The 14,516-nt window shown below is 42.6% G+C and overlaps 1 protein-coding gene across 16 annotated transcripts in view; it reads left to right on the top strand.

Moving 5' to 3' along the window:
• The window catches only part of Fbxw4 (F-box and WD repeat domain containing 4), an 89,253-nt gene that overhangs the window by 17,508 nt on the left and 57,229 nt on the right, over positions 1-14,516 (top strand). For 12 of the 16 annotated variants that reach the window (XR_010053929.1, XR_010053930.1, XR_005487442.2 and 9 more), the window contains exons 2-4: positions 4,550-4,645; positions 8,517-8,702; positions 9,198-9,330. Coding sequence is in view for 9 of the 16 variants with exons in the window: in XM_039080399.2 (XP_038936327.1) it covers positions 4,550-4,645; positions 8,517-8,702; positions 9,198-9,330 (415 nt within the window). In the remaining 7 variants the exon portion in view is untranslated. Of the gene's footprint in view, positions 1-4,549; positions 4,646-7,284; positions 7,675-7,913; positions 8,399-8,516; positions 8,703-9,197; positions 9,331-14,516 lie in introns of those variants that run through there. The other 4 variants (XM_039080412.2, XM_039080406.2, XM_063264923.1 and 1 more) reach the window with 3 other exon arrangements.

Raw genomic sequence — 14,516 nt, 5'->3', positions numbered from 1 at the left:
TGCTTCCAGCCCATGTACTGTCAAATGTATCTCTCATTTGAGTTACTTGTTTGGGATACAGTGCTCACAGTAGAAATCTGAGTTCAACAAGACAGTGCGACTGATGTGTAACCAAACCCATATGCTTATGAAGTCAAAACCCTGTCAGGTTTTCCTCCTTAACAGAGGTGAGGCGGTGTTTAGTACCTGTTTAAGGTACATCTCTGTAAAGTAGTTTTCAGCAATGTTTTTCTCAGCGTTTCACTGAGTGAGCCCCATGTGACTGTTCTCAGGCTGTTTGACATGGGTGGCTGGATACTAGAGTAAGACAGAGTGTTGTTTGGATAGATTTTTATCAGCTCCCTAGAAGTTTTAGGGATGAAACTTGTGTTTGCGATGTTAGGTTCTCTGTTACTTACCTTTCAATCTCTTTTCCCCACCTCTTTCAGCGTTTAAAATTTATAGAAACAAACTTACACACTTTGTAATCCATATGTTCGTTTCTACCATTTGTTGGCGCATGTCTCTGTGTGTGTGTGTATGTACATTTCATTTTCTTTTACCTAAACTATCTCAAATTGATTTTTTTCCCCTTTTTAAAAAATGAGATAAAATCTTGCTAATAGTTGAGGGTGGTTTGGAACTCAGTATGAGACTCAGGCTAGTTTTGAGCCCACAGTAAATCCTCCTGCCTCAACCTTTTAAGTGTTAAGATCATAGGCTTGTGCTATCATGTCCAACTAAGCTTCCTTTTTTTAAAAAAAATTCTCATATTGTATGAGAGGGCCATCTTAATCAGTTTTTTTTTTCTTTGCTTTATTGGAACATGTTCAGTTTCGTCAACACTATCAATTATTTTTTATTAATGTATACTAAGGATTGAATCCAGAGCCTTACAAATATGCGTGGGGGTTGGGGATTTAGCTCAGTGGTAGAGCGCTTGCCTAGCAAGCGCAAGGCCCTGGGTTCGGTCCCCAGCTCCGAAAAAAAAAAAAAAGAAAGAAAAGGAAAAAAAAAAACAAAACAAACAAACAAACAAACAAAAAAAAAACAAATATGCGTGCATTCTACTGCTGAGCCACACTCCACCCCGTGCCATACTGCCTCCAAGCTTCTCTAATTTTATAGGACGTTTTCCCCCTTATTAAATATTACATTGTAGAAGAATTGGGAAATACATAAATGTCTCGTGCTTAAATAAGATATTGCAGTTAGAGGAGTGGAGTAAAGGGCAAACAGAAGGAAATCTTGATTAGGATTAGGAGGATGGCTTTTTCCCCACCACAGACAGAATTTCTCTGTGTAACCCTGGCTATCCTGGGATTCGCTCTGTAAACTAGGCTGGCATTGAACTCAGAGATCATTAAAGGTGTGCACCAGTACAGCCCTGTTAGGATTGCTCATTTTTATACTGTTAAACTTCTGTGATATGTATCTATGTCTTTAAAGTTCAGTCCTCTACACTCACTACTTTACAAATCAGAAGCATTCTGTACTAATAAGCGGATTAGATAACTTTCTGCCTGCCCAAGCCATCTTTTCAAATGTGTGTTCACCAGACTCGAAAGTGAGACTTTTGGTCGATGACTTTTAGTGTCGGGTGGTACACATGAAGGTGTAGGTTGAGACAGAGAGAAATGTGTGTGTCTCCTTTGTCAGTGAATTTCTAGGTAGGTACAGTAGTCACCACCGAGTGCCCCAAGCAGTAAACCTTGTACAGTCATGCATGTGAAGCCATGGAGACACAGATGGGCAGGCACCTACATTGGAAATTTCAGATTCTTGCCCATGATTTCAAAAGTCTGTGTAAGGATGTATTCTCAAAAGGCCTTTGGGGGCTGGGGATTTAGCTCAGTGGTAGAGCGCTTACCTAGGAAGCGCAAGGCCCTGGGTTCGGTCCCCAGCTCCGAAAAAAAGAACCAAAAAAAAAAAAAAAAAAGGCCTTTGGACTCTTCACTGTCTCTTTGCCCCAGACTGCCATTTTCTGGCTGCTGTGTCCCTGCCTCTTTCACCCCTTTCTTCCGGTATCCACTGCTCCGTCGACATACAGGAAAGATCTATAAATGAACACTCATACACTCGCTGTCAAGGTCTCATAACTATTTGGCCACATTTGTTTATTCGTGCATTTCAGTACTAATACACTCCATACATGAACATGCATGCACATCCTTGATTATATTAGTGCATGTGTTTTCTTAAAAATGTATACACAGTGGTTTTGGATCGTTATATTTGAGTAATGTGCTCAAATTTAAACTTGATCGTTTGAAATTTGTTGATGGTGAGTTTTGTTGTTTTCTAAAAAAACAGAATTAGCACATCTGTGTGTGTGAGTGTGTGTGTGTGTGTGTGTGTGTATCACATGTGGGAAATCAGAGACAAATTGTGAGAGTCAGTTCTCTCCTTCTACTGTGTGGGTCCTGAGGATAGACCTCAGTGCAGGGCTGGTGGCAAGAGCCTTTGCTCTGTGAGCCTGGCAGATGGCCCCACTCTTGTTTCCCTGAGACAGTGTCTCTGTAGCTCAGGCTGGTCTGCTGTGTACACTAGGTGCCCTTGAATTCATGGTCCTCCTGCTCCAGCTTCCTGAGTGCTAGGACTACAGGCCTGTGACACCGCATGTGGCCCAGTTGATGCCTTTTTGATAGATATGCCCGAAGGCCTTCAAGATCTAGATACAGGGCATTAAAACCCCAGAAAGTTTCCATGTTCTCCTTTCCAGACAGTCCCTACCTCTGCCTTGTTGGTCACTCATCATTATGAGGGCTTTTTTTCCTTCATGTTTGGTTAATTGGCCCTTATAACAATTCATGTGAATGAAATACAGCATGTGTAATGTTGCCTTCATTTATTATAATCTTTTTTTTTAGTTGAGGCAGGCAGGGAGATGGTTCTGCTGTTAAGAGCACTTGCAAAGGACCTGGGTTCAGTTCCCAGCAACCACATGGTGGCTTACAGTTGTCTAGAACCACAGTTCCAAGGGATCTCATGTCCTCTTCTGGCCTTTGCATATGAACATGGTACATATATGTGAATGTGGGCAAAGGCACTCATACCCATAACTATATAAAATAACCCTGCTTGACCTTTCGCTACAGTGGCTGGGCCATTTTTCTTTCCCATCATCAAATAGGAAACTTCCTTGTTGGTCTTTTAAAAATATATGAATAGAGAGGCTGAGGTGATGCCTGCCTGGAATCATGGCACTCAGGAGGCTGAGACAGAATGAATCAAGGCTAGCTTAAACATAGAGGGAGAACTATTTCATTTGAGTCTGAGTCCGTTGTTATATACATACACATATACATACATATGAATTTTTAGTATATTCATATAAATAATATTTTCCTCAGACTCTGACTTGTTATGTTCATTTTTGTGAGATAAGTCTTAATTTCGATAAAGTCTAATTCATTAGCTTTTTTCTTTTATGATTTTTGCTTTCTATGTCCTGAGTACTTTGCCTATCCCGTGACAGACACATGCCCTTTTTTTTTTTTTTTTTTTTTTTTCTTTTTTTCGGAGCTGGGGACCGAACCCAGGGCCTTGCGCTTGCTAGGCAAGCGCTCTACCACTGAGCTAAATCCCCAACCCCACATGCCCTTTTTTGCTTTTGCTTTTTTTTTTTTTTTTTTTTTTTTGGTCCAGTTAGATAGATTAATATTAGCTTGTTGTTGTTGTTGTTGTTCTTTTTTTTGTTTTTTTCTTTTTTTCTGAGCTGGGGACTGAACCCAGGGCCTTGTGCTTGCCAGGCAAGCTCTCTACCACTGAGCTAAATCCCCAACCCCAATATTAGCTTTATATTGTATATTTTATGTGCTTGTTTATTTTTTAAGATTTATTTATTTATTCTATATGAGTACACTGTTGCTGTCCTCAGACACACCAGAAGAAGGCATCAGATTTCATTACAGATGGCTGAGCCACCATGTGGTTGTTGGGATTTGAACTCAGGACCTCTGGAAGAGCAGTCAGTGCTCCTAACCGCTGAGCTATCTCTCCAGCCCTATGTGCTTGTTTATTATATATAAACTTTCTGTGTTTGGTATAAGGTAGGATATCCAGGAGTTTTATAAGATGGACATCTAGGAGTTTCAGTACTTGAAAATTAAAAGAAATGAGCTGTGATTATGTCACTGTCTCAGGAAGCAGTGCGTCGGTCTTTTATCTTATTACTGTGAGTGTGGGCAGGTGCATGTGTGACACATGCACGGAGGTCGGAGGACAGCCTCTGGCAGTCAGTTCTCTCTCTACCAAGGCTTTTGTGGAAAGTGTGCCTTGCCCATGGAGCTGTCTCGGTGGCTCTAGCTCTTTCTTGTCATGGTTTCCACTAGACTGTTTTGACATCACTACAGATAGTGATAGTTTAAAGTTGAAAGCATAGACTTCTGCTTGGATGTCTTGATTAGCCATGGATAGAGACAGGAGTTCTTAGTTCCTGGTCTCATAATTCCTTTAGTGTGGATTTGATTCTATTCTGCATGTTTCCAAGTCCTGACTCAGTAAGGCCATGCAATCCTCTCTTACTGGTAATGAGTTGTAGTGACTGAGGTGTTCTGTTTGCACCTAGGATGACCAGCATTCCAGTAAAGGAACGAGTGAAGCTGTCTCAGAACTGGCGGCTGGGACGATGCCGAGATCGGATTCTACTGAAGTGGAGATACAGGTAAGTGGCTTCTTGATTTTTTTAAAAATGTTTACTGTTTAAAATAGTGTTTTTATTTTATGTGTATTTTTGTTGTTGTTGTTTTGAGATAGGATCTCACTATGTAGCTCTGGTTATCCCCAACTTACTGTGTAGATCAGCCTGTCCTTGAACTAACAGAGATCTGCCTACCCTGCCTCCCAAGTTCTGGGGTTAAAAATGCCCACCACTAAGCCTGGCTCGTATGTATGTATTTTGTTTCTGTATATGTCTATTCACCATGTGTATGCCTAGTACTTGACGAAGTTCCCAAAGGGCATCAAATCCCCTGGAACTGGAGTTACAGACAATTGTGAGCCACCATGTGGGTGCTGGGAATTGAACCTGGATCCTTTGAAAGAGCAGCCAGTGCTATTAACCTCTGAGCCATCTTTCAGCCTCACTTCTTGATTCTTTTAAGGCTTCCTAAGACCAAAGAGAAAATATGAAATTAGATCATAGGGGCTCTCTCCAATGTGGTAACGATTCTTCAGATCCACAGAGAGTCTAGCAGAAGGATCACTTGCTAACATAGTTCACAGAAGATTATAAAAAATGTACTCTGGGGGCTGGACAGTGTGAGGTTGGAGGATCTCAATTTCAAAGCTTGTCCGGGCTAAAGAGTCAGCCTGTGTAACTTAGGGGGTCCTATCTAAATTTTTTTCTCCTTTTTTCCCCTTCTTTTTGTTTGTTTGTTTTTGTTTTTGAAACAGGAAACTGTGTTCCTGGAGCATTCTGTAGCCCAGGCTGGCCTTAGAGATCCTCTGCCTCTGCGTCCTGAATGCCGGGATTGCAGGCATGAGCCACTATTCTTACTTAGCTGAGATTGTTTTTTTTGAAATGTTATCTCTAGGGAGTAAATTCTCCTCTTGGATTCTGTTAAAAATCTTCATTTTTGGGGCGGGGCTCATGATGCTGGGGCTCAAACCCAGACCTAGTCCATGTTGGGGTGCTTTACTACTGAGCTACACCTCCAGTCCTATTTCTTCTAATTTAGTAGAAGGCAAAATTGGGGGTTGGAAGATGCTCATGAGGAAAGTCTGACAATGTGAGCTGTTCCCTGAGATCCACGTGGAGAGAAGAGACTCTGGGAAGTTAGCGCCTGAGCTCCACATACGTGCTGTGACATGCATGTGCAAACTTTTGTGTACACACAAAGTACAGAAAGAAAATGTAATTTTAAAAGAAAGGCAAAAAGGGATATTGGGCATATGTGAGGTAGGACTTAGAGTGCCAGTGTGTGGTGTGTGTCACGTGTGTGGATGTGTAAAACAGTGCCTGGAGGCCAAAAGAGGACTCTGGGTGACCTGCTCTATCACCCCCTGTCGTTTCCCCTTGAGAAGGGTCTCTGATGGAGCTAGGCTGGTGGCCATGAGGCCTTGGTGATCCTCCCACCTCTCCTCCTCACTGTGCAGTGCTGTGGTTGCAGGCTCTTGTAGACACTGGCTCTCTACACAGGTGCTGGGAATTTGGCATCAAACTTAGTGCTTATACAGCAAGTGCTTTCCCCACAGGGCTGCCTCCATAGCCCAGTGCCCTAGCATTTTTATGGTTGTTAAACCACACTTAGGCTTCATCAGTGCCAAAGCATTTCATAGTATTTGTCACCTTACCCAAAAAGAGCTTCTTGATGGATGATTTCAGTGTATTAGGAACTTTGTGACTTTTCCTTCCTTTGGTGACTGTCTTACTGTTCTGCTGCTGTGAAAAAATACCAGGACCAAGGCAATTCTCACAAAAGAGTTGCAATTGGGGGCTTACCTACAGTTTTAGAGGGTTAGCGTAGAATCATCATGGCGGGAAGCAGATAGACATGGCACTGGGTCAGTAGCTTAGATCTTTACATACTGATCCACAGACAACAGGTGTGTGAGACAGAGAGAGACACATAACACACGTACACGCACACGCACACCCACTGGGCCTAGGCTGAGCTTTTGAGACCTCAGAGTCCACTCTCAGTGGCACACTTCCTCCAACAAGGCCACACCTCTTTCTAATCCTTCTCAAACAGTTCCTTCCACTCTCTGGTGACTAAACATTCTCACATATGAGCCTATGGGAGCCAGTCTCATTCAGACACCACAGTGACCCTTTGTCATGTTTGTGTTGTTCCCACTGGTCTGACTGATGTCAGTTGCTGTGAATTATGTGGTGGTAATATGATAGAGAAGTTATGAAAGAGAAAGTTTTTTTTTTTTTTTTTCGGAGCTGGGGACCGAACCCAGGGCCTTGTGCTTGCTAGGCAAGCGCTCTACCACTGAGCTAAATCCCCAACCGAGAAAGTTTTTTTTTTTTTTTATGGTGAATGGCTTTATCTTCTGATTTCCATTGGTACCTAGTAGAGGTTTTCTTATAAAAACAGGGTCCCCGCTGTAGACCAAGTTGACCTAAACTTGCCATCCTCACACTTTAGCCTCCTTAGTGCTAAGACTACAGGCTAGTGCGCCATACCCCGCCATTTGTGCCTTGAACATCAAGGAAAATATATCAAGCTTTTGCTCCTGGTGTTGTCTTTAGGGCATTGGTTTAAGGCAGTCTGGCAAATAAACAGAACGATTACCAGGTTGCCCCAGGATTCTCCACTGCTCACCTGGCATGAACCTGGTTTCTTGTCCTAGGTAAATATCTGTCTACCACATGGTTGTAAGTCTAGTCCGCCTCCTGTGCTGCCCATTCGTGTGATCTACATAACTGTGGAAAAGCTGTTGAAGAGGAATGAGAATAATGAGTACAAATGTTCTACACATAGTCTCTATAATACATGCACGCTTGGAAACGCTGCGTGAGTAGACACTCGGTTACTACACGATCCAAGCTGCACTTAACTGCCCGGCCAGTCGGTTTGCAGAGCTTTCCCACGTTCCCATGACGCTTGTTTTAAGGAGCCTGGGGAAGAAACAGCCGTGTCCGCTCAGACGGGCTTGGCAGTGGGAGACGGCATCTGTGCATGGGGATGAGTCAGCTTCCTTTGTACTCTCCAGACTTGGCAGCTCCAGGACGGTTATAGGGTAGGCACAGGTGGGAGTGTCTGTCTCAGGGAGGGGCTTAGGCCCGGCCAAGAGCCTTGCTGAGCACCCTCCCCTCCCCTCCCCTCTCTCTCTCCCCTCCCCTCCCCTCCCCTCTCTCACTCTCTCTCCCCTCCCCTCCCCTCCCCTCTCTCACTCTCCCTTCCCCTCCCCTCCCCTCCCCTTGCTCATCTCCTTCCTGCGTTTTTTTTTTTTTTCATCTCCTCTTTGTTTTGAGACAGGACCCTAATGTCCCTATAACGGCCTTACTCAACTGTGTGTCTGCAGATGGCCTGGAGCGCCTGTTCTCCACTTCAGCACTCAGGGGTGCTGAACCACAGGTGTATGCCACTCTGCCCACGCAGAGTCTTCTTGAGGCTTTAGTCCCATCCTGGCCTGTGGCTTCTGCCTCTTACCGTTTGCTCTGAGAGCTGAGCTCTTTCTAGCCCTGAGCTGCAGCGTGCTGCTTTGGAGTTCTCCTCTATCACCACACTTACCCTCCACTAAGAAATGTCACTCTCCTTGGCAGGACCTCGGTATCTCTGCCGGTCTGCACACTTTCCTAAATAGCCAGATTGTGTTTCACTTATAAATATGTCTTTGCTCTAATAACAAGGGAATGGGATTTCCTAGAAAATATCTTTTCTCTATCACACTGTAACTGGTCTGCTGAGCAATGTGTTGGAGTCTTGGAGTCTTGAAATGTAAGTTGGACTTAGCCAGAACACAGAGATCACATTACCTGGCCGGGAGTCTCCTTCATCTTCCCCAACTCCTCAACTGAAGTCTGAGTCCTGCGTGCGCCAGTGGCTTTACTTTGTTGTTTGTTTTGTTCCCCTCCCTAGTCAGATGCCTTGGATGCAGCTAGAAGACTCTTCTCTGTACCTATCTCAGGCTAATTTCATCCTGGCCTACCAGTTCCGCCCGGATGGTGCAAGCTTGAACCGTCGGCCCTTCAGAGTCTTCGCTGGGCACGATGAGGACGTTTGTCACTTTGTGCTGGCCAACTCCCATATCATCAGTGCGGGAGGGTGAGTGCTGGAGGTTCTCTCACTTCCTCCTCAGTGTTCTTCAGGGACCCGGGTCTGCTTCTGGGTTTTTTTTTTTTTTTTTTCGGAGCTGGGGACCGAACCCAGGGCCTTGTGCTTCCTAGGTAAGCGCTCTACCACTGAGCTAAATCCCCAGTCCCTGCTTCTGGGTTTTTTGATTTTGCTTTTTTTTTTTTTTAAACACTTTAAGCAGAGATTTACCAAAAGCTGACAATAGGTCAGCTGAGAAGAAAGCCTAAGAACCTTCAGTGCAAAGTGGAGCAGGTTCGATACTTTCTAAAGGGAAATTTACTTTCCTTCTCAGCTCTGTTAGCCTCAAGCGTGCTGAAGGAGTAAAAGTGTCTAAAAGCTCAGCTCCTTGTGGGCCGAGTTGCAGAATGCTTAGCAAATCCAGATATCATTGGACACCTGCTGTTTCAGTAGACTTGCCCTCTTTCTACAAGTTAATTTCTGGGCGGGCTCCTTATTCTCTTGTAGAGATGGGAAGATCGGTGTTCATAAGATTCACAGCACCTTCACTGTCAAGTACTCAGCTCATGAACAGGAGGTGAACTGTGTGGACTGCAAAGGCGGCATCATTGTGAGTGGCTCCAGGGACAGGACGGCCAAGGTGAGCACTGCACATGCTGCTATTTCCTCTGTCTATAGGGCCTGGGGTAAGAGAGGGTGGACAGAGCCTGGAGTCCCAGCATTGACACTGGGTGAGGGCAGGGGAGAAGAGACACAATAAAGAACTCACTTATGTGCTTTGGCATAGAGCTTGCGATGCCAGGCTGTGTTCCTGCCAGCTGGATGGGGAGGGGTGGGGATGGGGTGGGGGAAGCGGCCAGCAGCTTGGACACGTGCCACTCCCTGGAAATGTGGTGTGAGTGCACAAGTACAGGGCCTGGCCAGCTTTTCCTCCCTGAGCTGGCTTTCCTCAAGTTTGTGGGTTAAGTTCTAACCCCAATATTTTATTTTAAAATTTCCCTCCTTTGCTTGCTCTCAGTTCAGAGGAGTTAATTTTTCACCACCTTGTTTATAAACAATCAGGCTGGTAATTAAAATTTGTTTTACTGATCCTCTGGAGAGCAATGTGGCCAGCGGGCAGTGGAGAGGACAGGGCTGTTGGTGGTGACATCAGTGCCAGAGCCACAGACATCCACCAAGACAGGAAAGGTGAAACTGATAAAGACTTGTCACCCTCGCTTTGTGGATCCAATCTATCCTGTCTGTGTCAAGTGCTGCTGCTGCTTCTGGGACAGGAAGAACATTTCCCATCCTGGGTGTAGCAGCCCTAGCCAGGGTCCAGGCTTTGGGGCTGCCGTGGGACCTCGGCTGGGCTTGATCATCTCTTGTCTAGAGTCTAGAGGCTCACCGTAGCAAGTGCTTATTCCTATCAGCAGAGGGGCCCCTAGGCAGCAGAGAGAGCTCAGGAGAGAGAAGTTGCAGCTTTAGTCAGTAACTCTGACTCCTTGTACCTACCCTCTAGTGACTGCTTTCATGTCGCTGATTTACATGAAGACAGCAGCCAAATAGGCTCCCTGCTGTTTATGAGCATTTCTCCTGCTTTTGGAATTTTCTGCCTTATATTTTATATTTAGAGAGAATGAATGCCGGCAGAGGACACTCGAGGAGGACCAGCAGCTTGTGCTTTTATTTTTGAGACAGGGTCTCAGGTAGCCAACGATGGTTCACTGATCAGTGAGGCTTCCTGTCACCCGCTGTTTCCTCTTCCCATCCCATATTTGAACGGTTGCTTAGTCATGACTTTGTAGCATTCATTGCAAATATTCTGGCTTTAATGTGCCAGACTGCTCAGGAGTAAAGCTCAGGCTGGAGAAAGGGCTCAGTCAAGTGCTTCCCAGCTGAGCACTAGGATCTAGGTTCTAGGTTCAGATTGTCAATGCTCACCTCTGGGGGCAGTGGCGTTTGTCTCTAGTCCCAGTGCTGGGAGTTTTTGTTCTTTGATAATTCCATGCATGTTTATAATGCGTCCTTGTTGTCCTGGCCCTATGTTGTTCCCTCCCACCCTCTCTGCCCCCATCTTCCTTAAAAAAAAAAACAAAAAACAAAAAAAAAAACACAACTCTTAAGTATATTTGCTAGCTTTTGTTCTTATTAGTGTCCTAACGTTTAACAGGGCTCTATGCCTCGTCCTCTCCCAGAGCCTCTTAGTTGCCAACAGATGCAGCACTAAATGCACATAAACCTTCCTTCATTACTGCCTGTTAGGAGAGCCCATCGTCACAGTAGCAACAGTTACTGTGAGTTCATGATTGCCATGTTTGTGTTGTGCTTGGAAGATAGCATTTTGAAGCCCCGCCCCCCACCTTCTAGCTCTTAACATTCTTTCTTTGCCATCTTCTAGAGTGTTCCCTGAGTTTGAAGAGGGTGCTCTCTATAAATGCCTTAGTTAGGTCTGAGCTCCCAGCAGTTCTATACTGAGCATTGTGTGAAGCCATGGGCCTTTGTATTCACTTCAAGGAGAGGCTTCTGTTTACCACTGGGAACAGCAGCCTTTGTCTGGGGTAAGCAGGTATTTGAAGCCTCAGACCCACCTCTCTTTCTCTTGAGACAGTGTCTGGATGTGTGGCAGAGGCTAACCTTGAACTTGTCACTTTCTGCCTCTTGAGATTATAGATATGTATACCACATGTCTGCTAGGATTATTTTCTAGCAGTGTAGACTGTAACCAGGTACTGTGCTAAGCACTTTATTCATTTTCTCATTTTATCTTATTGGGTAAACATCTTTTTTTGCTTAACTGTAATGTATTTTGGATACACAGTATACTCTGTGGTATCTACTCTATAACCTTTTCTGTTTTTCTTACAAGATATATATCTATTTAAATAGCTGTCCTTGAAGTTACTATGTAGCTTAAGGATGACCTTAAACTTCTGATCTTGCCCCCACCTGTTGAATGCTGGGATTACACGTTTGCTACCACAGCCAGTCCACGTAATGCTGAAGCTCAAACCCAGTGTTTTGCGTATGCTAGGCTCTACCAATTGAGCTAAATCTCCAGCCTTTGCATTATCTTCAGTGGCTTCACAATGAACCTAACCATTGCTTATTCACAGTTTTCTCTGGTAGATGGGTGTTTGTACCTAGTTTATTCCTGAATATAAGAACCGGGAAATAAGAATCCTTTCTTAAGTCTGCTAAATTCTACACATTGACCGTGCTAGTTCTTGGCATTTACCTTCCCTTTTCTATACCATGGTCCAGAGGGAGACATAGGCATTTCCCCCATTTGATGAGCTGAAACAAAGAAGTTAGGAAACATCTCTAAGCAAAGATTACAGTAAGTCACTGGTTGGGTTCAAACCCAGACTAGTCATATTCCAAAGACAATATGCTGTTCTGTAGTGATAGGCTGCCGGAAATACTTTATCACTTAGGTTTTGTCTTAGGATTTTTTTTTTGTTTTTTTTTTATTGTTTGTATAATATTGATCTTTTATTCTTAAACTGTTTCAGCTGAAATTCAACACTAGCCAAAGTCAGATATAGTCTGATTCATCACAAATACAAAATCAAATGTAAGACCTGAGAGACAAGGTTTCATTATAGAATCTCATTAATGTTATTGAGGTCACATTTATTTTTTTTTTTAAAGAGCATTTCAAGAATTATATTCTATAACCCAAACCTATAGAAAATACAGATCACAGCATTTTAGGCTATAGAGAGGGATGAGCACAGCCACAAGCCTCTAGAAAGGAATGGGAAGCCAAAATTACTAAAATACAAAGGGCCACTGAGAACACAAGCAACACTGAAAATGAGGAACGCAGTGACAATTAGCACTCACATAAAAGAACAAGGATGCCCACAGTCCTCCAGTCCTCCATCCAAGAGAGTCAGGATGATAACTTTTAAATTTTCCAAAAAGGGCAAGTTTTCAAAATGTTCCTTTTTGATTGTCTATTTTTTTTTGTGTGTGTGTCTGTTGTAATGTCTCCTTGTTCATTTCTGACCCTTATCATTTGGGTCCTATTTTTCTTGGTGATCTGGGTCAAGTGTCCCTCAATCTTGTTTACCTTCTTAATGAATCTTCTGTGAATTGGATGATCATTTGAATCTTGTTATTTGACCTATGTTCAATTATTTTCCTTCTGGTTATTTTGTTTCTTTGTTTTCTTGTTTTGTTTTTTTTTCTTTCCTTTTTATTAATTTGACAGGATTTGGATTGTGTTTGTTCTTATATATCCAAAATTTCTTCATTTTACCATTTTTTATCATTTCTCTGTATTCTTTCTCATAGTTTCATGTAGGTAATTAGAACTACAATCTTCACCTATAGGATTGACCTCAACAGGTCTCAAAGCTTTAGTCTTCTTGAGATTTTATTTTCATTCTTGTGTATGTTTTACATATAAATAAACAAAATTAAAGGGGGAAAAATTAACACTCTTAGCAGACTCAAATCAAATGGGGTGACTGAAATTTCAATAAAAAGTTTTCCAGCTAAAAAAATATTCTATGCCCAGATGGATTCACAACAATTCACAGAGGCATTCAAAGAGCTACAATTAATCCTTCCTCAACCATTAAATAAATATATGAACATAAGGCCCACCTAAAACCTATTTCTATGAAGCTATTATCACTCTGATAACAAAATTAGGTAGAGACACAGCACAAACTACAAGACAGAAACACTAGTAGCCAATATTCATAAGGTAGTCAGATTCGAAGTGCTCAAAAAAAAAACTTGCAAAAAAAATATAGACACATGTCAAAAACATTATCAACCGTGACAAATTGGCTTTATCCATTGAATGAAAGAATGGTTCATCGTATGCAAGTCAATAAATGCAATAAATGACAGAATATTATGGACAAAAATCACATGGTCATCGCAACTGGAGCAGAAAGATCTTCAATGTACTCCAATATGCTTTCATGATAAAGTGGAAGAGAATGTAGTACAAGTGGGTTGTTACTTCAAGGGAAGGAATGCCAAAATGAAGAAGAAAGAAAGAGAGAGAGAGAGAGGGGGGGGGGAAGAAGGGAGAGAGGAAGGAAGAAAGAGGGAGGAAGGGAAGAGGGAAAAAGAAAAGTGTCTTTGGACTCACTGACTGAAATATTTTAACTTAAAAGCAGAAAATTGGGGTTGGAGAGATGGCTCAGCGGTTAAGAGCACTGACTGCTCTTCCAGAGGTCTTTTTTTTTTTTTTTCACCCAATCAAGTTTATTCTTTTTTTTTTTTCTTTTTCATTTTTTTTTATTTAGAGAATACTTTATTAGTTTTTGTAATCAAACCCACGTATATAAGACCTTACATATTTAATACAGTGTGTTACCCCTGTACAAATGGAAAAAACTTAAGTTCAACATTTCTAGACCAATATGGCTGTTAATTTCTGTACAGTGCCAACTCAACACAGTAAACGGGGATACTTTTTTCGAAAGTTGACAGCACAGGTAAAGTTTCAAAAAATTCAAATTATATATCTGTATATATATATTTATATTTATATAAAAAGACCAATAATAGCAGTGTGTTATGCATCAACAGCAGCAACAGCTTTTCCAGGTTCTGCAGTCATCTGAACAAAACTGTAGAGACATCCAGCACACTCCATTAAAAAAAAAAAAGTAAAAAAAACAAAACCCGAGAAAACAGCACAGTTCTGTTACTCTTGTGGTACCTGGCACCATTTTTTTTTTAAATTAGCTTCTCAATCATCATCTGGAAAGAAAACATTCTGAGCAACATCATTAAAAACAGCTCTGATAAAGCACGGTCACTACTACGTATTATAAAGCAGGTACAAGCTATTTTACATCCACAGAGGTATGATAC

This window comes from Rattus norvegicus, chromosome 1 (assembly GCF_036323735.1).
Source record: "Rattus norvegicus strain BN/NHsdMcwi chromosome 1, GRCr8, whole genome shotgun sequence".
Lineage (NCBI taxonomy): Eukaryota > Metazoa > Chordata > Mammalia > Rodentia > Muridae > Rattus > Rattus norvegicus.
This window is presented reverse-complemented; position numbering and strand designations above follow the sequence as displayed.